Source organism: Trichosurus vulpecula, chromosome 9, assembly GCF_011100635.1.
Source record: "Trichosurus vulpecula isolate mTriVul1 chromosome 9, mTriVul1.pri, whole genome shotgun sequence".
Taxonomy (NCBI): domain Eukaryota; kingdom Metazoa; phylum Chordata; class Mammalia; order Diprotodontia; family Phalangeridae; genus Trichosurus; species Trichosurus vulpecula.
In genome coordinates this window covers 13,370,332-13,394,853 of record NC_050581.1, presented here as the reverse complement: position 1 = coordinate 13,394,853, position 24,522 = coordinate 13,370,332, and the positions used below count along the sequence as shown (strand labels likewise).

Genomic DNA, 24,522 nt, shown 5'->3' with positions numbered 1-24,522 from the left:
TGCTAATTGGTTGTTTTGTTTTAATCTTGCTTACAAAGGGAGGCTGGCTTTGTTGGGAAGGAGAAATAGATTTGAAAGTGGATGTAGTGTAATAACAAAAGGCATTAATTAAAAAATTATATTTCTTCAATGTCTTAAGTTGCTGTAGACTCCTTGTAAATTCTGGTTTAGTGGAAGGAACTCTGGACTTGAAAAGACCTGGGTTCTACTCCTGCTTCTGCCATATCTTCCAAATTTAGGTTTCCTTTTCTGCTTACTATGTGGCAAGCATTGTGCTAAGCACTAGGAATACAAAGAAAGACAAAAATAGGCCCTGTCCTCATGGACATATAAATATATAACATATAAATACTAGATATACAAGATACAGAGAGAGTAGGTGGAAGATAATCTCAGGGGAGAGCATTATTAGCACCTGGGGAAATTGTAGAAAGTAGAATTCAAGCCAAATCTTGAAGAAAGCCAGGGAAACGAAGAGGTGAAGGTGAGGAGGCAACCAGGGCAAAAGTGGATTCTTGTGTTTAAAGATCTATCAAGAGGCCGTTGTAACTGGACTATATAGAGGTCAGCAAATGGAGTAAAGTGTAAGAAGAGTGAAAAGGTAGAGCCAGATTATGAAGAACTTTAAACGCCAATCGTATTTGATCCTGGAAGTAATAGTGGGCCACTGTAGCTCATTGAATAGGGTCACACCTATACACTTCAGAAAATCACATTGGCAACTGTATGGGGGGTGGATTGGATTAAATGCTCTTGCATTTGATGATCTAGTTCCAGGCTAGAAATACTGAAAGCTTCATCTAGAGTGGAGAGATACTGTGAAGATAGAAACAAGATTTGCGAACACATTAGACATGTCATGTCAGCTAAATAGAATGAGGAGTAAAAGATGACACTGGGATTGTGAACCTGGTTGACTAGGAGGGTGGTGGTGTCCTTTGCAGAAACAGGGTGTGGGGAGAACGCATGATAAGGAGTTTTGTTTTGCAGTTAAGTTTGAATTGCCTGTTAGCACCTTAATGGAAGGAGTGGGCAGGACAGAAACATTTTGGTAGTACTTTAGTGCTTCTATAGTCTTGTCAGTGTGGCTCTACTTCCAGCAGTGCAGATTGCACTCTAATTACACCTCATCCTGAATGATTCTTTCCCATGTTCTCCTCTCACAGTGTATCTAGACAATATGGTAAGGGCCTTCTTCTAGGTCTTTTCACAAACCAGTGGGACGTTGAGCTGTCCATCAGTAATGCCTTACTTTCCTGCATGACTAGCTCATCTTTTCCAAGAAGATGTTTCTCTGGGATAGCTTTTATGCCACTTTTTCTGTGCAGTCTTTCATTAACAATATGTTATGGCCTGTTCATGCCTACCATGCAACCTCCCAATTGCTTTGGGGGTGACCTGAAACTTCTGTTCTTTGAGACTGGTATTCCACTACTCTTAGCCATATAGTATCACCACAAAAATATTTATGTTAAGATTCACTTTTATTTCAGAGAGAAGCCTTAAAACCGCTGCAGTCTTCCAAATGCAATTCAACTCCCTTCAGTTCTGGGTCCCATTCATCGTCCAACATTAGTGTTTGGGGAACAAGCATTTTTATCTACTTGCTTTTTTTTTTTCCTTTGTGGAGAGTTAAGACCACCTTCCTTGAGTAATTATAGATTTCATTAAGGAGGATCTGTAGTGTTCCTTGGCTTGATAGAATTGGTACAGTGTTATCCACAAACAGGAGCATCTTGGAATCTTCAGTTTGCAATCTGCATTGACTATCACCCATGACACTGGTAAAGACCTTTGGAAAGCTGTGTCTCCTTGTGCCTCATTTGATATTAGTATTCAGAGACCTTTCAAACAAGTCATCTCTGTTTTTAGAGATTTCAAGGAAACCTTTTTATTGTGACACATGTTTATAAGCAAGTACTCTCTAAAGGAATCATTATGTAGTTATTAACATGCCATTAAAAAGTGAAGGCACGGCCCAACATATAATCTTTGTGTCTAGGTGAAATTTAATAGTGGATATAACACAGGCTACAAGGTGATGAGAATGGATGCTGGACCATCACCGTATGTTCCCCCCGAGCCTGTGTAGAGTCTTCATGTATGCACACCAGTAGGAGCTCCTACTTCTTTAAAGGAAAGAAAGTGGTAAATCTTTGGCATCAATGCCATTTGAAATTGGGTTGCTTTTATAAAGAGAAAAGAGCCTTGCTTTTGATCTGCTTCATCAGTAGGAGTCTCACCTTTATTCTATTCTTAAAGATTTGGAGAGTGCTGATAGGGCATGGGTGCATATGACAGAAGCTGCGGACAGGTTTGCTGAACTCATCCTTAATCTTTTGAACAATTTTGCCTTGCCTCGCATTCAACACCTTCAGCAGCCTTGGACATAAGTGGCTATTATTTGGGTAGGCCGTTACTTCCAGTTTTGCAAGAAATACCTGTAAGAAATTATGTTGGGAGAATGGAAGTGGTGATAAAATCTGCACAGCAAGGCTTCTTGCGAAAGTTTAAGAGAAGAAAGAAAAACTGTTGGATTTTAACAGGCAGGCTAAGAACTTGGCCTTCCACAGGCAGAAATTCCAACATCAGTTGCCTCAAATCATGAGGTAAAGCTGCAGTAATCACATAACACTACCTGCCTAGAACAGTATGTACAACACTTTATTGGAGGAGGGAGTACTATGCTAGTTTTTGCTCTACTGAATCAGTTGCTTTCTTGTATTCGACAAAGAGTGAGCACAATGACATCTTGTATTTTATGTACTTTTCAGCCAATTTTGTGATTATAAAGATATATGGTCTTCAAAAAGAAAGACTTTGGGGAGACAATAGAGCTGTCTTGAAGTGCTTGAAGGGACTGTCCGGTAAAAGAGGCTTAGCTCCAGATATGAGAACCAGAACAGCCTAGAAAGGAGAAGACTGGGGAAACTGGGGATATAGTTATCTTCAAGTATTTAAAGGGTTATCCAGTGGAAGAAGGACTTAATCTGCTTGGCCCCTGCAAAGAGGCACATTTAGGATTGAATAAGGAAAAAAATTCCTATTGGAGATACCTATCCAAAGGTGGAGTGGGCTTCCCCAAGGTAATGGGTTCCTCCTCAAAAGAGACATTCGAGCAAAGTCCAGATGACCCCTTGTCAGGTATAAAATAGAAGGTATTCTTATTTAAGTAAAGTTTGCACTAGATTGCCTCTGAAATTCCTTCCAGCTTCCATTCTAAGATTCTATGATTCTATTGATGGCTGAAGAAAAATTTCTCTAATAACTGACACCCTATATATACTAAGCTAATTTTTCCAAACATTTAGTATCTTTTCCCTCCCTTTTTAGTTAACTTGAAAATCAATCTTGTCTTACACCCCATTCTCCTTTCAGTGGAGAGGTAAGGGGACTATGGGTATGAAATTTGCTTTAAATTGTCAAATAAGGTCAGTGTGTCCATTGGTTTTGCTTAACTGATTTTTATTTCCCCTTGTTACAAAGGAAGGTTCAAGTGGGAGGAGTGGAGATATACAAAAATGACTGATAGTGTTGCCTCTAGCAAAGACCATCTCTTTTGGCCTATCTGTATATAGCCCAGTTTTTGGTTTTTGGTGCTATTTCTACTGCTTCCATTGTAACCATTGGCTAGAATGAAAAGAGTTTGTTGGAGATTAAGGTTTTCTCTGAACTTCAGGTGCAGAATGAGACATACACCTTTAGACGTGGACAGTGCAGGAATTTGTTTTTCCTTTGTTGTTGTTATTTTGATGGCGAAGGGTGGGAGGGGGTGAAAGAGAAGGAAAATAAATGCCTCTTCATTGGAAAAAAGAAATCAAGAGTTTAAAAAATAACCTCCTCGAGACTTATAATGAATAATTAAAAGAACCAATAATGGTCCTGTTTAGGTGTGCTTTTTTGGAATTCTTAACGATACCTTGTTAGTTATTGAAAACATAGGAACATAATTAAAGAAAATATAAATGAATTAGTTGTATAGATGGATGATTAGAGTAGTTTTTAGATTGCTTAGTAGGTTTCTTCTGGTAACAAATTTTTTCTGGGAATTTATTAACCATAGATGACCTATGGCTATCTTCAGATTATTCCTTGGGAATATTTTGAGAAATCTATAATCCCACCATGTATTATTGCCAAATTCTGACTAATATTCACATCTTTTAACTATCACCTTTTCTTTGTCTAGGATTTTTACAAATGTTTCTGCTTAAAACCTCAATGGCACTAGGAACCTTAATGTTGCATAAGATGAGGCTTGTTACACTTGACTTTAATATGCTACAGTCGAACACACTGAAACTTGACTCTAGCTTAGTGATGTCATTTTGGTCCTCTTCGAGAAATGAAGGACACCAACCAACCAACTTGGCTTAAAGAATTAAGATACGTGTTGCGGGTAGGAACTAGCATTTCCAAATAACCGCCAAATTATTGTTGCAAAGTCTGCCACCAGTAGTCTTCTAATGCCTGAGCTTATGTTTATCTAAAAGATTGCTGAAGGTAGGGGGAAGCAGATAAAGTACTTTAGTTAGTTAAGAGGTGAGCAGTTAGGCTCTAGAAACATAGAAATGACTTTAGAATGCTCCCAGAATATGAGAGGTGCTTGAAGGAGATAATCAATCCAATTGTGGTTCTTTTTCCAACATCTTCAATGTTTGGGCCATAAGGGTTCTCTTCCCCCCTCCCACCCCCACCCCAGGCAATAATATTTCTACAGCCAGCTGGTTTTGAATAGGCTTCTAAGATGTGACCTCTACATGTTCCTAGTCTATACTGAGTTAATGGTTTGGTGCTAGCATAGAAGAGGAACCTAAAGTGGTAGATTTATGTCCATTGGCTTATATTTTAACAGAACCTCAGGGACTAGATGTGAATTTCCCCAGGATTTAGAGGAAACTCTAAGTGGATGGGAGTGTAAGATTTTCTTTTCCAAAATGGAAAAAGTCATCTTTGAAAACACTTACAGTGGGCCATACTTTCTCCTTTTGCCATCTTTGTTAATAGAGAAGTTAAAGTAGATGGCAACTTTGAAACTATGTATATTGAATGGAGTTGTGGAAAAAATAGCATGAGTTTTTACTCTGATTTTTGTTTCTTGAATTCTGTTTTCAAAGTAGAATTATGGGATGGGAGAAAATTGTAAGGAATATCTATTTTTCTACTTCTAAACTGTTTCTCGAACTGTGTATAATAAAGAACTTGTTCATCTGTTTTCACTGACTACAGATGACTCTTTCTAGTTAGCATTGCTAGTTTCACAGAAAATTATTCCTGAGACACAGTGTGAATGTTCAGATATTTGGGGCACAGGAAGAGAGAAGCGAATATGATACCATGGTAGAGTGGAAATATCCCAAAGTTCTGAAATTCTGAGTAATTGGTCTCTGAGGGATATGACAGAAAAGTCCCTGTAGCAAATCTTAATCCACTGAACTGTTGGAAGGCTTCACAGTAAAATGCTCCTGAAGTGACTGACATCCTATTCTCTAAGTTTCTAGTTTGAAAACCCAGGAACACCTCTGCATAAATATCCCCACAGTGCCCCTGCGGGCAGAGTTCAGTGTGGTGAACCAGGCTACCAAGAACTTGCAGCTGGTTTGCAGAGTAGCTGTGCTAACCCATTTTGGAATTGGCGTTAAAGCATGTAGAGTACCCTATCTGACATAAGTCTAAGCTGACCAAAACCTAAAAATAAGCAGAGCGCAAATATATCATTATCATCTGAAATACATGTCAGCTATGATGTTCAAGGTATTTGTTCTAGGAATTGAGGATATGGAGAGATATAAGATGTAGTCCCTTTCTCTGTGGACTATCTATCTTGGCTGTTTTTCATATAGAAATGTGTTCTTTAAATGATACCAGTGCCCATGATACGGCAAAAAGAGCTCTGGACTAAGACAGCCAACTCTTCCAGTAATTTGCTGTGTGATCCTGAGCAGTGATTCCCCCTCTTCTGAACTTTAGTTTCCTCATTTGTAAAAAGAAAAGGTCGTGCAGAGTAACCTAGCTTTAAAATTGTGTGATTCTGAGAATACCTTTTGATCACTGGGGATGAATAAAGTTTTATATTATTCTTGTTATTGCTATTAAATTTGAAACCTGCATTATATTGAGACTAATGTTTTCAATGAATTTAAAAGTTAATGGTAAGGAAAAAAACAAAACAACCAGCAAATATAATAGGAAACTATCACATAAGCCTTATTTAGGGGAGGGTAATGGTGGTGTTTGTTCAACCACAATGGTGGTTGTCTTCTAAACAAATGAAAATTCGAGGTAAAGCTGGAATTAAAGAAAGAAAAATATTATGATCTGAATCTTCTAATGATCTTCCATGCCCTCTTGTCTCCTACTCCATTTTTTTTTTTAGAGGCTGTTCTCCTAACTGGAGAACTATCATGGACTCTTGCTATAGTCTGAACTCAGTTTGGGGTAGAAATCCTTCTCCCTGCTGTAATCCATCTTCAGGTTACAAAGACAATCTCTGAGAATATAGGGAGGCAGAACCAATGGTAGAAAGAGCATACTAGACTTAGAGTCAGAAAAACACTTTTTTTTTTAAACTAATACCTCATTATCTGTGTAACCACAGACAAATCACTTCTGTCCTCCTAACCTCATTTTTCTCATTTGTAAATGAGAAAGCCTGTTCCACCTACCTCACAGAGTAACTGAAGAGCATATGAAATAACATGGAAAACTCATTGCAAGGAAGCAAAGAAACTTGGTAGAACTTTAGAACTCTGATCAGTAGAATGACTAGCTATGGCTTAAAGAAGCAATTATGAAGTATGCTACTCACCTTCTGACAGAGGGTTGATGGATCCATTATTAGTGATTGGGAGCATTTTTTCATGGGGTTGTATTTTTTTTTATTTTTAGTTTACGACACACGGTTCTACATAATTTTGAGTTCCAGATTTTCTCCCCTCCCTCCCCCCTCCCTCCCCAAGACAGCATGGAATCTCATATAACTACCACGTATAACTTCGCATTGAATTAATTTATACACTAGTCAAGTTGTGGAGAAGAATTATGACCAATGGAATGAATCATGAGAAAGAAGAAACAGAACCCCAAAAAAACCACAAAAACAAAAGAGAAGAAAAAAAGGCGAGCATGAAGTATGCCTCAATCTGCATTCAAACTCCATAGTTCTTTCCCTGGATGTAGATAGCGTTCTCCATCGTGAGTCCTTTCAAGTTGTCCTTGCACCCTGTGTTGCTGAGAAGAACAAAGTCTGTCAGGGTTGGTCCTCACGGAATCCATGTATCTGTGGTTGTGCACAATGTTCTCCTGGCTCTGCTCCGCTCACTCAGCATTATGTCGTGTAGGTTTTTCCAGGTTATTATGAAGTCCATATCATCCCCATTTCTTGTGGCACAATAGTATTCCATTACCTTCATATACCACAGCTTGTTCAGCCATTCCGCAATTGATGGGCATCCCTTTGATTTCCAATTCTTGGCTACCACAAAAAGAGCCGCTATAATTTTGTACATATGGGTCCTTTTCCCGCTTGTGTGATTTCTTTGGGATACAACCCTAGAAGTGGTATTGCTGGGTCAAAGGGTATGAACATTCCTGTGGCCCTTTGGGCGTAGTTCCAAATTACTCTCCAAAATGGCTGGATCATCTCACAACTCCACCAGCAATGTTACAGTGTTCCAATTTTCCCACATCCTCTCCAGCATTTATCATTTTCCTGTTTTGTTATTTTGGCCAATCTGACAGGAGAGATGTGGTATCTAAGAGTTGTTTTGATTTGCATTTCTCTAATCAGTAGTGCTTTAGAGCATTTTTTTCATATGCCTATAGATAGCTTTAATTTCTTCCTCTGAAAACTGCCTGTTCATATCCTTTGACCATTTCTCAATTGGGGAATGGCTTGTATTCCTATATATTTGGCTCAGTTCCCTGTATATTTTAGAAATGAGGCCTTTATGAGGGATACTAGTTGTAAAGATTTTCTCCCAATTTTCTGCTTCCCTCCTAATTTTTGTTGCATTGGCTTTTTTTGTACATTTCAGTTTAACATAATCAAAATTATCCATTTTGCATTTTGTAATGCTCTCTATTTCTTGTTGGGTCATGAATTCTTTTCTTTTCCATAAATCTGATAAGTAAACTATTCCTTGCTCTCCCAAATTACTTATAGTATCAGCCTTTACTCCTAAATCATGAACCCATTTTGACTTTATTTTGGTATATAGTGTAAGATACTGGTCTATGCCCAGTTTCTGCCCTCCCATTTTCCAATTTTCCATGGGGTTGTATTTTTTAAAATTTTATATAGTGTGCTTTTTTATTAACAAACTTTGGTGGTACAATTTAGGGTTCTGGACCCTCCATTATGAATTTTCCTTAAAACAGAATTAAATCCAGGAGATTAGACCTCTACCATACAATCTTTACTATTGGTTTCTAATTGAGAAAAGAATAAGGAAAAAGGAGTTCACATTTGGTCCTTTCTTCTTAGTTTAATCCTATGGTGGTGGTGGTGGTGGTTTTTTTTTTTGTTGTTGTTGTTGTTTGTTTGTTTGTTTTGGAGGGGTTCCGCCTTCTCCTAGAGGATATTTCTTTTAATTAAATCTATCTTTACTTTTGCTTTGTCTGAGATTAGGATTGCTACACCTGCTTTTTTTACTTTAGGTGAGACGCAATATATTTTACTCCAGCTTTACCTTTACCCTGTGTGTATCCCCCTGTTTCACATGTGTTTCTTGTAAACAGCATATTGTAGGGTTATGGTTTTTAATCCATTCTGCTATCCGCTTCTGTTTTAAGGGAGAGTTCATCCCATTCACGTTCACAGTTATGGTTTCTATCTGTGTCTTTTTCTCCATCCTATTTCCCCCTGTTTGTGCTTTTATTTCTCCCTTTCCCCTTCTCCTCCTCAACAAAGTTTTGCTTTTGACCACTGCCTTCCTCAGTTTACCCTCCCTCTTTATTCCCCTCCCTTATCTTACCCTTTCCCACTTGCTACTTCTCCCCTCCCTTCTGACCACCCACCTCCCTTTTATTCCCCCCTTCCCCTCCTACTTCCCGTAGGACAAGTTAGATTTCTAAACTTATCAGGGTATGTTATTCCCTTCTTGATCTGGTTCCCCTCTGGGCAGTTGTCTTTGATAATTTCTTCAAAGATACTGTCAAGGCTCTTTTTATCATTGTGGATTTCCGGTAGGCCAATAACTCTTAAATTGTCTCTCCTGGATCTATTTTCCAGGTCAGTTGTTTTCCCAATCAGATATTTCACATTTTTTTCTATTTTTTCATTCTTTACATTTTGTTTTACTACTTGGTGCCTCATAGATTCATTAGCTTCCACTTGCTCAACTCTAATTTTTAATGAGTTAGTGTTTTCATTTTGCTTTTGAGTATCCTTTTCCAGTTGGTTGATTTTACCTCTCAGGGTGTCATTTTCTCTATTTAGATTCTGAATCTCTGTGGCCATTTCACCAGTCTTATTCTTTAGGGACTTTTCCATGTTTTCCATGTTTTCTTTTACCTCCCTATCCAGCAATGCTTTTTGGACTGGAGACCAGTTCACATTATCTTTTGAGGTATCAGATGTATCTATAGTGTCATTGCTGTCCTCTTCCAAATTGATATTTTGATCATGCCTGTCTCCATAAAAAGAATCTATTGTCCTCTGGTTTTTTCTGTTCTTCTTCATGTTGGTTTGCCTTTTCCTGGCTTTACAACAAATTTCTGCCTTTGGGACTCAGAGCTCTCTGTCCCAGCTTTCTTATTCTGGGGATTGTGAGTCTAGAATTATAGCCTTCAGTTTCCTGAGGTGTGGGGGAGGGGTCTGGCTCCCTGACATCTCACTCCCTATGGGTGCTCTCCAGCACTGTTGCTCTTCAGCAATGGTCTCAGCTGTTTGTTGTTTGAGCTGATGTCTGGCACTTCCCCTGGGGGAGCAAGATTACATCTGGGTTCCTGGTGTTGACCCCTGCCAGCTCTGCCCCTCTGGGACCAATGAACTTCTACTATTTGACCACTGAAGCCCCACTTCTTTCTCCTCTGTTCCAGCGTTCTTTTTTATTTTTTCCGAGGAATTCTCTGGGTGAGGGGGTCAGGGATTAGAGCCATTTACCTGGCCATTATGTCTCCCCGAAGTTCAAGAAACCGCGTTTCATTCCTTTGGGCTGCAAGCTTCAGGAGTCGGAAACCCAGTCAGTGGCCTTGCTCTGCCTCTCGTAGTGGCTTCCACAGACTACCGTCCTGTGTTGGGAGGCCTGGGGATCTCCGCAGGTTTCGGGCGCCCAGCTTTCTCCCAGCCTGTCTCCCACATGGGTTTCCTGGCCGGCAGCTTCCGCTCTGGTCTGGAGCAGCTCCGCACTCCCAGCGCTCTCCGAGCCTACAGATTCGTGCCTTCGGCCTTTCAGACTCTCCCAGACTCTCCTGGCTTGGAAATTTGCCCCACTCAGACTGCTTGCGGTTTCTAACTCTCTCAAATCTGCTTAAATTCACTTTTTTAAAGGAATCTGACAGACCTTGTGAGAGAGCTCCGGTAAGACGCTGTTTTCATGCGGCCATCTTGGCTCCGCCCCGCCCCCCCCCCCCCCCCGCCCCCCGAGGATATTTCAAAGATACTTTTTGGAAAATGTAATGAGCATTTTCTCCTGACTTCTTGAGAAATATTTCTGTGCATATACAGTTGGCAGATTTGGGACCTCCTATTTAGTTCTCTAATCTGAGAGATATGGGGCTCAAATTGGTTTTCGTTTGTATTGAAAAGCCACAAGACACTACTAGGCTACTAGATTAAACATTGCACTTATTAATGCCATAAACAAATATGGTCTTAAAATACTTTACAACCCGGAATTGGAAAAGATTCTCTCTTGGCTGTGCCGTTCACTGATTCTGTGTATGACGGCTGATTTTTTTTTTAAATCTATGAAAAGGAGGTAACTGTAGTCAAGTTAGTGACTGAACACCTTAACTTTGAAGTTCTTTGATCCTCTTGGTTCCTTTGACCTTCCTCTCTACACCCACCAGTATATCATCACTCCGATCTCCTTCTGGCTTATAGGATTTAGAGCTAGAAAGGGACTTTGGAGACCAAAATTTCTGAACAAAGTATTGAAGTTAGAGTTCTCCCTTTCTGTCTAAAACCTTGCTTCCCGCCTCTGTCATTTCCTCTTAGCCAAAGTCAATGTCTTCCTCTAGACCCTTCCCTATTGCCCTTACCCTGCCAGTGTCCTTTCTCCCTCGTCTGCCCATCCAGCTTGATGCTGCCTTCACTAGCACAATAGAATCCCGTACACCTTTGACACTCTGCCGTGCTGCGCTCTCCATGGCACCCCAGCCCTGGCTCAGCCCCGTCAGTCCATGTTCCCCTTATACAATTCATTCTTGATGAGGCCCTCTCTGCAGGATAGGGTGGCTGCCCTGGAGTCAGGAGGACCTGAGTTCAAATCCAGCTTCAGACACTTCCTAGCTGTATGACCCCGGCAGGTCACTTAATGCAAGTTGCCTCCAAACAAATAAGAAGGACCTCAGTGTTGCCCTGGGAAATAAGTGCTATTATTATTCCTACTTTACAGATGAGGAAACTGAGGCAAACAGGTCAGTCACACAACTCGTGAATGTCTGAGGACAGATGTGAACTCAGGTCTTGCTGCTCCAGATATAACACTATCCAAAACCACCAAGCTGTCTCTACATGCCGTGGATACACCCCCTCCTGATTTCTGCCTGGTGGAATCCCTTGCATCCTTCAAGACAACTCAAGCACCACCTTCTAAATCAAAGGTTCCCAAACTTATTTGGCCAACTTCCCCTTTAAAAAAAATTACTCAGTGCCCACCTAAAAAAATCTACTTTCTTTAACCGTTTAGCTTTTTTTAAAATTTCCATAATTTCAAAAAATACAAATTTTTTTAAATGACACATCTTAAATTTAATAATTTATTGTAAATTTGTGGGAATTTTTCCTGCATTAAAAGTTTGATGACACAATGTTGCATTTTGTAACTGTAGAGTATCGTATTGTAAACAAGTCTTTACGCGCATTCCTGCCAGTGTGTGCTGGGCTTCCCAACAATGTGTGACACACTCACCTGCCAGCACTTGCTTCTTAAGACCTGTGAGTGGACTTGACCGCTGCTTTTTGTGTGTTTACTTGGAATATAATGTAATCGCTATGACTTTATTTAATATTTTTAGTTTTCAGCATTGCTTTCCACAAGATTTTGAATTACAAATTTTCTCCACATTTCTACCCTCCCCCCCACTGCAAGATGGCATATATTCTGATTGCCCCATTCCCCAGTCAGCCCTCCCTTCTGTCACCCCAATCCCCCACCCCGTCCCCTTTTCCCTTACTTTCTTATACGGCAAGATAGATTTTTATGCCCTCTTGCCTGTATATCTTATTTCCCAGTTGCATGCAAAAACAACTTTTTTTTTTATTTTTAAACATCTGTTTTTAAAACTTTGAGTTCCACATTCTCTCCCCTCTTCCCTCCCCACCCACCCTCCCTAAGAAGGCAAGCAATTCAACATAGGCCACACGTGTATCATTATGCAAAACCCTTCCACAATACTCATGTTGTGAAAGACTAACTATATTTTGCTCCCTCCTATCCTGTCCCCCTTTATTCAGTTTTCTCCCTTGACCCTGTCCCTTTTTGAAAGTGTTTGCTTTTGATGACCTCCTCCCCCTATCTGCCCTCTCTTCTATCATCCCTGCTTTTTTATCCCCTTCCTCCTTCTTTCCTGTGGGGTAAGATAACCCAACTGAGTGTGTTTGTTATTCCCTCCTCAAGTCAAATCTGTTGAGAGCAAGATTCACTCATTCCCCCTCACCTATCCCCTCTTCCTTTCCAACAGAACTGCTTTTTCTTACCACTTTTATTTGAGATAATTTACCCCATTCTATCTCTCCTTTTCTCCCTCTCTCAATATATTCCTCTCTCATCCCTTAATTTGATTTTATTTTTTTAGATATCATCCCTTCATATTCAACTCACCCTGTGCCCTCTGTCTGTATGTATATTCCCTTCAGCTACCCTCATGAATTACACACATCAACTTTCTGCAGGAATGTAAACAAAACAGTTCAACTTTAGTAAGTCCCTTATGATTTCTCTTTCTTGTTTACCTTTTCATGCTTCTCTTGATTCTTGTGTTTGAAAGTCAAATTTTCTATTCAGCTCAGGTCTTTTCACTGAGAAAGCTTGAAAGTCCTCTATTTTATTAAAAGTCTATATTTTGCCTTGGAGCATTATACTCAGTTTTGCTAGTTAGGTGATTCTTGGTTTTAATCCTAGCTCCATTGACCTCCAGAATATGATATTCCAAGCCCTTCGATCCCTTAATGTAGAAGCTGCTAGATCTTGTATTATCCTGATTGTTTTTCCACAATACTCAAATTGTTTCTTTCTGACTGCTTGCAGTATTTTCTCCTTGATCTGGGAGCTCTGGAATTTGGCGATAGTATTCCTAGGAGTTTTCTTTTTGGGGTGATCAGTGGATTCTTTCAATTTCTATTTTACCCTCTGGCCCTAGGATATCAGGGCAGTTTTCCTTGATAATTTATTGAAAGATGATGTCTACAGGCAGCTCTTTTTTTGATCATGGCTTTCAGGTAGTCCAAAAATTTTTAAATTATCTCTCCTAGATCTATTTTCCAGGTCAGTGGTTTTTCCAGTGATATATTTCACATTGTCTTCCATTTGTTCTGTTTTATAATATCTTGATTTCTCATAAAGTCACTAGCTTCTACTTGCTCCAATCTAATTTTTAAGGTAGTATTTTCTTCAGTGGTCTTTTGGACCTCCTTTTCCATTTGGCTAATTCTGCCTTTCAAGGCATTCTTCTCCTCATTGGCTTTTTGGAGCTCTTTTGCCATTTGGGTTAGTCTATTTTTTAAGGTGTTATTTTCTTCAGTATTTTTTGGGGTCTCCTTTAGCAAGTCATTGACTTGTTTTTCATGGTTTTCTCACATCACTCTAATTTCTCGTCCCAATTTTTCCTCTACTTACTTGCTTTTCCAAATCCTTTTTGAGCTCTTCCATGGCCTGAGACCAGTTCATATTTTTCTTGGAGGCTTTTGGTGTAGGCCCTTTGACTTTGTTGACTTCTTCTGACTGTATGTTTTGGTCTTCTTTGTCACTAAAGAAAGATCCCAAAGTCTGAGTCTGAATCTGACTCTGTTTTTGCTGCCTCTTTGTGGTCCCAGACAACTACTTGACCCTTGAGCTTTTTGTCAGGGTGTGACTGCTTATAGAGAATACTTTGTCCCAAGCTTGAGGGGTTGTGCTGCTATTTTCAGAGCTACTTCTACACATCAAGGTCTGCCACACCAGCGCTCCATCTCCCCCAAGAGCTGCCAGCCAGGATCGTGGCCCAGATCCAGTCAGGGCAAAGCAGGCTTTGCACTCCTGCTCTGATTGGCTGCTTAATTCCTCCCACCAGGTGGGCCTGGGGCCTGAAGCAACTGCAGCTGTAGCTCTGGAAGCAGCTGTATCACCTCTGCCCACCCCCAGGTGTGGTAGCTGACCATGGACTCCTTTTCACTCTGCCCCAGCAGTCTTTCTCACTAACCTGCTCTGTTGTCTTTGGAGTTTGTGGGTTGAGAAGTCTGATAACTGCCACAGCTCAATGATTCAGGGTCCTAGGGCCTGTTCCGCCTGGCTCCCAGTCTGATTGGTCCTGGCGTGGCTCACGCTGGGCTCTGCTCCCAGCTCCGTGCGATAGACCCTTCCCAGCGACCATCCAGGCTGTCCTGGGCTGGAGCCCTGCTTCCCTCTCCTATTTTGGGGGTTCTGCATCTTTCAAATTTGTTTAGAGGCATTTTTATAGGTGTTTGGAGGGACCTGGGGAGAGCTTAAGCAAGTCCCTGCTTTCCAGCCGCCATCTTGGCCCTGCCCCCCTCTACTAACTTTCTTCTAATCACTATGACTTTAACCCTGTTACACAACGTATGAAACATGTATGAACAGTTTTTCTTTATCTTCTCTTCTTTTCTTATGCTTCCACTGACCCCTTATTTTTATTCACTCACCCCACTAGCACTCGAGGCCACTATACCACCACCACCCATCCCTCCAGTGCCCACCAGAGGGTAATATCGCCTACTTTGGGAGCCTCTGTAACATGCGGGCACTGCTAATGCCTTCCTTTCTGATTTTGTGTGTGTGTGTGTGTGTGTGTGTGTGTGCATGTGCGTGAATGTATATGCACACAAATGCTTTCAGTCTAGAAAATAATTTGGAAAAGGTCAGTCCTGCCTAAGTAAGCAGTAAATTTTATTTCCTGAATTTGTTTCTTTATAATTAAGACTAAGTCAAGAGAACTTCACATAGACTACAAAAGGTACCTTTTAGATATTTCCAATAAGCTTAGGATTTTCATAATTTTATGTAACTTAACAAGCAATTCATATTTATGACAAAGAATAAAAAAGAGACTAAAATAAAGTTCAGCAAAACGAACACTTCATTTGACGGTGTCAGTATACGTGGTATTCCTCACCCATATTCCCCTTCCTCTGCAGTGAAGGGGGACTCAACTCTTAAAGGTGTAAATTTGGTTATGATAATAGAAGATATAGTTGAGGTCCCCATCCTCTCCCATTTCTATGTCAGTCAGTCATTAAGCACTTAATAAGTGCCTACGATAAGCTAGATGCTGGAGGTACAAAGTGAAAAAATGAAATAACTCCTACCTTCAAGAAGCTTATGTATGTCAGTAGAGAGGAATGCTGGTGTGGATAAGTTAGAGCCAGATGATTTATCCATTTCTGTTGGGGTAAAGAAAAGAGGCACAGTAGTATAGAGGAAAAATCACTGGAACTGGCTTTGTGACCTTGGGAAAATCATCTCTGTAAGTCTTTTTTTCACCTGTAAAAAGGCCATAATACTACTTCTTCCCTTGCCTGGTTCATATTTTTTTCATGGGTATCAATTTAAGTCAACAAACATTTACTAAGTACCTACTATGGGCAAGGCACTGGGAAACCCTCAAGGACTTTAAACTACTAGGGAGATATAACATGTAATCAAATAGGCAATCTTATTTTTTACCATTAAATATAAGGTTCCTGGCCTCTACCCAGCGGAGCAATGTAGCAGCCACTAATTAATAGGAAGAAGTTTTGCATATATTGAGTGTTGACTGTATTCTACTTTTGACCTTTTCTTTGGTTACCAAGATCATGGGAATCTCTTTTCCCTGAGGTGTCTGAGTAAGTACCAAGGTAAATGCTTCTTTGTGTATTAACCCTGATTAGAGTAGGAATTTCTAAATCTTCTCTCCTCTTCCCCTCCATTATAGGGAATTCTTCTAGTGTATGATATCACAAACCGCTGGTCCTTTGATGGCATAGATCGATGGATAAAGGAAATCGATGAGGTAAATATGTGTTTATTGGATACAGAAACATGAGGAAAAGCTCAGATTTTTCTAAAATAGTAAATTTGGGAAGATGCTGCTACTATCACTACCACCCTTGAGAAGGGCCTCCAGTGACCATAATCTTAATGAAGCAGAATTTGGAACTGTCTGGCTTGTATAGCCCGTTATGTCAATCTATTTTATTCTCTCCTACAGCCCATCTAAACCAGAGAACCAGAGAAGAGAAAAACTTTTCTCAACTTCTGTTAGACATGAAATTGCCAGAAAAATATTCATGCTTTGCACTAGTAGTAAAACTGTCCCTGAAGCCACCTCTTTCCCTTCTTTATGCCCCAGTGCCAAGTCCTTTCTTTGCCTGACACAGGTCTGAATTCTCTTTTCTTCCTACAGCATGCTCCTGGTGTTCCCCGAATTTTGGTGGGAAATAGGCTCCACCTGGCCTTCAAGCGGCAGGTACCAACAGAGCAAGCCCGCTCCTATGCTGAAAAGAACTGCATGACATTCTTTGAGGTCAGCCCGCTGTGCAACTTCAATGTGATTGAGTCCTTCACAGAACTGTCCCGGATTGTTCTCATGCGACATGGCATGGAGAAGATCTGGAGGCCTAACAGAGGTGAGGAAAGCTTCAGGAATTGTAGTTGAAATAAGGGTTGAAAGTGGGGTGGGGGCAGCTTTCCTTAGGTATCGAGAGGGGAGCTTGGCTATAGCAACCTCTAGTTGACAAATTGTCACATTCTTCAATGTGAACAATGGCCTAGTTTTGTGAAATTGCCTTGCTCTGTTACTGCAGTGCTGTCTCATACCAACTACACTTTGCTTTCCATCCCTTCTCTGTATTCATTCTTGTTCCTTCACGGGAATTCTCACGTAGAGCAGGAATGTGTAGAAAGGTCGCTTCAGCTAAGTGTTTTTAAAACATTAAATTGAACAAAGAAGCCGTTTTGAGATCCATAGGTTTATGTACAGTACCTTCACCTTCCTCAGAGAAAGGAGAGTGACTGCCCTTCTTACACCCATCTACATCGACTCCTCAGGCTGCCCTTTTGTAACTCTTCTCCTCCTTTATAGCTACACTTGATAATTGGGGCGGGGGCAGGGCAGTAAAGGGGCTTTGAAGTAGAGACCAAAGGAACGAGGCTAAGCAGACCTGATTGAAGTGACTTCTGCTCTTCAAACCTTTAATAACCAGGGTCCTTAGGATAAATGCTTCTAACATTTAGATGGTTTGTTTTTTGTTTTTTGTGTTTTTAAAGAATGATCTTAACTTTAAGTACACTTCTCAGGTCTATGCTTTAATTTCAAATGTTTCTGTGTACAACAAGGAAAGAAAAAGACATCAATTAAAACATCCCTTCCTTTTTTGAAAGACAGACCCTGCAATTCATACCTTACTCCCCACCCTGTGTTAAGGGAGTCCCCCAAAAGTCATTCTCATTTCTAAGAAAGCAAAATGGAATGATTGATGTTTATTTATAATGAGCACATTCTTTTTAAATCAGATTTTTAACAGTTGTAGTTTTGTGTGCTCTGTACGTATGTATAGTACATGGCACCTTGAGTTTCATCAATTTGTACAGTATATTTATGTATTTTACTATCTAAAATTATAAAAATTTATAATTACACATTTACTTTTGTGATATTTTTGAACATCGCAATGATGTAGTGAAAAGAACATGGAATTTGGAGGTCACTTAACCTCTCTGGGCTTCAGTTTCCTTAGCTACAAAAAGAGATTGTTGAACTAGGTAATCTGAGATTCCATCCATCTTAAAAAACCCTATGACTAATTTGATGCCCAAATCTTTGGTCAGAGCATAAGCTCCAAATACAACATTGCTCCTATGGGAAAACAATATCTGTTTTATGTTTGTAATTCTCTTTCCAGGAATGTGTTACTGTAAAAATCAAGGACCCCTATAATGAATGGCATATTCAGTCCATTTAAAGTCCTCCTAAATTATAAGAAGGCTACAAAATTGTACTAACCTAGAAGTCCTTTTTTGCCTGACACTAGTAGGTATTCCCATTGTCCTCTGGGTGGCAGCACACAGGTTTTCTGTTTCCTTTAGCCTAAATAAATTAAACATTTGATTAATTTAGAATTGAGGGTTGCCACAAAATTGTTTCTTATGCAAGAAAAAATACTTGGTTGATATTTTTCCAATAAGCAATTACTTCTTAAGTCTAGAAAAGAGATTAGGACCTATTGTGTCTTGGTAGAAAAAAAAGACTATTGTATATAATCTCTTTACATAGATTAATTCCTAAATAATAAGATAAGAAGGCTGAAAGCCAGTGTTTTAAAGAAAATACTGCAGGTCCAGGGGAAAAAAAGCCTTTTTTTCAGCAAAGCTATGTTTCAGTGTTGTCCTCAGCTTTTCTCAGAACCAGTAATAATTTTCATTATTCCTTTCTATTGTTGAGCAGACCAGGAGAGGGGTGCCATCAAGTGGACAATTGAAGCTCTCCTGTTGCTTTTCATAAACACTTTCCTTTAGTAAGTGGGCTGAAGGGATATTCTCTTGGCAGCATGTCATAGCACAAAGCACATTGGTCTGAGATTCAGAAAATCTTGCTTCAAGGTCTAGCTCTAAAAAAGACAGTGGAATTGGGGGGCTAGATTTAGAGCTTGAGGGCCTGAACTAACCTCCTGGCTCTATCACTGAGTGTTATGATCAAAGATTTTAGAACTGGAAAGAACTTAGAAATCCCCTTAACTGCTTTGTGAACTTGGGCAAGACATTTAACCACTTTTGGGTCCCATTTTCCTCATCTGTAAAAATGGCTTGGACTAGAACTCTAAGGTATCTTCTAGCTCCAAATCTATGATACTATGTTCCTTTATCCATTTCTGTTCTGCTTTCTTTGTTGCTTTCACTTTACCACTGCTCCAAATTAAACCAGTTAAACTCAAATGTTCTTTTAACTTCATTTTCATTGTCCAAAAATTCTTTCCCTTTAATGAGATAATTTTATCACTCATTTGCTAATTCTGTAGAGGGAAAAAACGTCTTTGCTACATACCGGAGATGTAACCTTGCTAATCCTAGAAATTTACCTTCTTTTCTGTTTTGGCTTTCCCTCAGTGTTCAGTTTACAGGACCTCTGCTGTCGAGCCATTGTTTCCTGTACCCCAGTCCATCTTATTGACAAGCTTCCACTGCCTGTCACCATCAAAAGTCACCTGAAATCCTTCTCCATGGCCAATGGGATGAATGCAGTGATGATGCATGGACGCTCATATTCCCTGGCTAGTAGCGGGGGTGGGAGCAGCAGCAAAGGCAATAGCCTGAAGAGGTCTAAATCCATCCGTCCTCCACAGAGCCCCCCACAGAACTGCTCACGAAGCAACTGCAAGATCTCTTAGCAAAATAAAGAACTCAGTGAGCGTAAAGACACCCACACCCACCCACCCATGTACAAATGTTTGCACATTCAACTCTCTTAAAAGAAAAAAGAAAAAAATGGATCCCACTGTTATTCCTTGGTTACTCTCTTGCCAGGGTATTTCACTTAGGGAACGTTCCTGATGGTGTGCTTGGAGTCTTGGGGTGGCTGGATCCCATGTCATTGGCAGGGAAGACTTGGACCCTACACCCTACCCAGAAAGCTTTGGGATTTCCTCTTCACTTAGACAAAGAGGGGGTGAAAAAAAATTATGCTTGCTGGGAGGGAAAACAATTTAGCTAGTCTCAAAAGGAATGGATTAGTGGAGACTAGAAAGGCATAGGGTGTGGTGAGGGGAACCCGTGCTATCGCATGAACCCATAAACTCATAAATGAATTGCCGGTGCTATAGAGGTCCTTGATTTAAAATACAAAAAACAAGACTGAAAGGGTTTGGGGTATGGCAGATTTGCGGTGGATAGTACTGCTGTTGCCAAAAGGAAAAAAAAAAAGCTCTTGGGGAGCTGGCTGTTAAGGATTTTAAAGGAAGCTTTGCCTGCCTTTTTCACTTATTTATATAGAAGTATATATAATATCTCACTTTTTTGGGTAAATTTTTAAAAAGCAGTCAGGGAAACCTTTATGCAGCCATGTGATAAAGCACTGCACTCATTACTAGTGCATCTGCTAAGGGGAAATGAAAACACTTTAAGGAAAGCTATGAACTGATACAGGTGTTTTGCAGTAGCAAGTATTTTTGATGTTTGAGTACTCTTTCCACAAAGATAATAAGGAATTTACTGTTAAAGCTTGAAATGTTCTTTCTTTGAATACACTTCACCCCAGTGGGAAAACAGGACCCCAATAGGAAGAGGGGGGAATGCTGACTGGGAGTTTGCTTTGCTTTGCACATCCTCTGCCTGCTTTTTGGTAGCTGTGTGAACACACCGGGACCCACTTGCTCCTGTGGGTCTCCTCACCTCTGTCGTACAGTATTGGGTAATGTGGGCACAGCAAGAGAGTAAAAGCACAGTCACTTGAAGCTGAGAGGTGTGCACTTAGAGAAGCACAGGGCTCGATTCTGGAGTCATTTTGGATTTCATCTGTTTACAGCTTCCCTATCTCATTGGCTCTGCTCCATCCTCTCAGTTTTCACCCATCATATGTCACTCCCTGCTTCTGAAGGCATGAGAGCTGCAGCAGGCCTCCAAATTGAAAGGTTTCACAGAGAGAAAAAAATCTGGGGGTTGCTCCAGTGTACCTTTATTTTAACACTTTTCTCACATGCTCCCATGACCCAGTCTGTTATTTTTCTAGGGGAAATGTGCTGCTCCAAACTGGCCATGGAAATCATTATCTCATTAAATGCAATGCTGTCTTCACATTTGTTGCTTAGTAGATGAAACTTGTGGCAGCATTTTCCAGAATGAAAGTCCCTAAGCTATTTCCAAGTTGTTAAATACTTGATTAAGGGAAACCTAGGAGTAGTAGAGCTCCTTTTATCTTTTGCAGAGATAGTGAATCCATGATTCTGGACTCTTGTACTCCATCTGACAAAGAAGTAGACTCTGTCCGTCTTCATGACTGTAATTGTGCTTGCCACATATTCTTTGTAAATTATGCATAAAATTGACTTGATTTTCCCAACAGCCTCAGCATACTAATCTAATACTTTTATCACTCCTTTTCCTTAAAAAATATGCTTTTCTCTGCTGCCAATCAGAAAATAGAATAAGCATAACAACCATATGAAAAAGCCCTACGTCAGTGAATAGTGTAGTAGTACTCAAGTCTACACAAAGCCCTGGATGCTGGCTTACAGGCAGGCTAGATTTGAGTTCTTTGTAATCTGGTGCACTGTGAACCAAGAGCACCTGTTTTCAATGCTTAATAGATTTGTCATCAACTCATTAGATTCTGTGGAGTGAATTTAGGAGATATATATTATAAAAACCACAGAAATAGCTTCTTTTGTTTGGTCCATGAGGACCACTGAAGATGCCTCCTAAGAACTAAATGTGCATCCCAGTCACCAAAAGGCTGGTGACCAAAAAATCCCATCCTGTTGTGTTTTGACTCTGACTGCCCTCAGCTTGTGATTGATTCTTGTGCTCCTCCCACTACTCTCCCTAAGCCTTTCCTGCCGAGTTCTGTCTCATCCACATTTGTGCCTGGGAGGTGTGTTGGGCTTGAGTCACATCAGTGCTGTATTCTACCTCTTCCCAATTCAGTGTTGGTGTGGCCACAAACAGCAGCTGCTCCTACCTTTCCAAGAGCATAGACAGCACTCGGCAACCACAGACAGCTGGTGGTAGCTGGCCAGGAACATCCTTCAGTGTATTAGTTGCATCTTCATCTCCTTTCCCTTTCTCCAAAGACTTCATAACAAATCCCAAACATGAATTTCCCAAATCAAGTCCCACTGCTTTTTAGAAACCCATGCAATTAATGGGCAGGGTAAAATATGCTTAGCATTTATGGGCAAATGGTCTCCTACTGGGCCTTCCTAGGAAATGAAGGCTGCCAATATTTAAGAATTCCATAGCCATCAACTCATCAAATTCAGTGGAGCAGAAGACAATCATCATCTTCAAAACCGAATAGTGAGGGAAACATGGGCTAATGAATGAATTGGAATAGCCACGGGAATTGTTTTTGGAGTTGGGGAGCCTCTTCTGGAACAGATTCTCTCCCTGCCTCTTGGGGAATTCTGAGTCGTTATCATTCTATAATTTTGGGAAACACCCATCTACTAACTGATTTGCAGTTTGATATGTGGGAACAGGGATTGGGTTTCTTGCCTTTATAGCAGCAGAGGGAAATGAGATGATAGTTTAGGCTCATTATAACCTCTTTCTCCTGTTTCTGACCCTTTCCCTAGCTTTTCTGTGCTAAAAGTCAAACCTGAAAGATCCTACAGATGCTTTGCCAAAATGGGATCTATTCTTTGGAAGTTTCAAACAAAACAATTGACTTGGGGATTGGGAGTGGGGTGGCATGGGGAGGAAAGGTTTGAGGAATTGAAAGGTTTTGGCATTTATGATATCAACACTATTCTTAGGCTGCTGTTTTGACACTTGTACCATTCCTGTGTTCTATTTGACTTTTTATTTCTTTGTACAGTAAATGTAATTCAGCTGTGATATACATGTTTTGTTTTATATAAATTAAAGTCTCCTTGTTTTTAAACAACCAGAAAGCTTGCAGAAATTATTTTTGAGTTGGTGTGATTCTTTAGGTAACTGAAGTCTTTTGACTCCCATGTTGAAGACAGTGGGAGTGAAAATCCTTGGATTTCTCAGTGAGTGCCAGTTGTAGGGCCCCCCATCTCTAATTCCTCTCCCTGGGTGGTCGTCTGAGTCTCACAGTCAGAGCTACAGAGTTAGAGCTGGTTTGTGGCCACTTAATTGACCTCAAGGGCTTTGTTGACGGATGCAGACTCTACCACCCTGGCCTCTCTTGGGTCCCCTATCACTGAATGTGCCATTCTGGCAGTGTCTTGACCTCTACTTACCCTGCAGCATTCAAACTCACATTTATTTTCTTCCAGTCCTCTTGTGGCTTATGTGACCCTGAAACTTTCCCAAGTCCACAGGAAGTCCAGGGGGTAGGTTCTAATCCTTCCATGAGCATTCTAGCCAGTTTTCTTTGTGTGACTCACTCTGCTTCCAGCTGAAGAAGTAATGCAAACGCCTGTTTGGAAGGAAGGTATTAAGTGTGGAAAGAGAGGACAGATTACTCTAACTAGAACCTGTTGTGTGGTCTGGTCCAGACAGGAGTTGAGTGGACTTTTCGATCTACCAGCCTGTCTAGCCTAAGGCCAACATTTGTCTGGGTTAGTAAGTGTTTTTCTAATTATTTTTTTCTTCCCATACCCTCCTGGGTCGGGGGAAAACACTGATGTATGTGTGTGCCGGAAATCCGATAGCAGCTGCAGAGTGGGAAGATAAAAAGGGTAGAAATTTGATCAAGAAAGAGTAAATAAACATTCTTCTAGGACAGAGTGGCAGATGCCTGGGGTAGTTTTGAAAATGCCCTGTGATCTCTGATCACTGAGCCATCTAAACAAAGGCTGGTGTGAATGCAGGTGCTCAGCCAGCAGCAGGAAGAGAGATCCTGTTTTCCTGCCCTGTCAATGGTAACAGAGAACAAGCGGGGGTTAGCAGGGAGGGCAAGGGGTAAAGTACAGAAACGGGCTAACCGAAGCAGATGAGTTTGGGAATAAAATGTTTTCCATGACTCATATGTGCAGCTGTAAAATGATTGAGTCCAAACCACATCACAAGGTTTTCATAGTTTCCTCTCTTTACCAGGTTTGCCAGAACTAACCAGGGTGATCCGCTCTTTGAGAGCCATGGTCCTGGGGGTCTGGATCCCTCATTTGTGGTGTTGGCTGTCTTGCTGACATCATGTGAGATCTTGGATGAATCACATACCAGGATTTATTAATCTCCCATGGGGGTGATACTTATCTCCAGGCATTTGGTGAGATGTAATGCACTTGAGAGCAGAGTAAGTTTCAGCTAAGAGCCCAGTGTCAGTAGGAATTGTATCCCTCCCAGGAAAAAAAAAAAAACAGTCCCAGCATCATTGCTTATACCAGCACAAATACAGAATGGACTCCAAAACCTGAAACTGGGGTTTTCGTGAATAAATGAAATAGAAGTCTTTGGTCCTTTTATGTACACGTTACTGAAGCACTTCTTAAGACTAGGGGTCTCCCCGTGTCTCCTTGGAAAACTGTCTGAATTGTGG

At 40.6% G+C, this 24,522-nt stretch overlaps 1 protein-coding gene across 2 annotated transcripts in view; it reads left to right on the top strand.

Moving 5' to 3' along the window:
• RAB40C (RAB40C, member RAS oncogene family) overlaps window positions 1-22,962 on the top strand; it is a 97,141-nt gene extending 74,179 nt beyond the window's left edge. For both annotated transcript variants that reach the window (XM_036738590.1, XM_036738589.1), the window contains exons 5-7: window positions 16,297-16,374; window positions 16,768-16,990; window positions 19,467-22,962. In XM_036738590.1, coding sequence (XP_036594485.1) covers window positions 16,297-16,374; window positions 16,768-16,990; window positions 19,467-19,747 — 582 coding nt within the window. In that variant the 3' untranslated portion in view covers window positions 19,748-22,962. The remainder of the gene's footprint in view (window positions 1-16,296; window positions 16,375-16,767; window positions 16,991-19,466) is intronic.
• The last annotated feature ends 1,560 nt before the right edge of the window (window positions 22,963-24,522 follow it).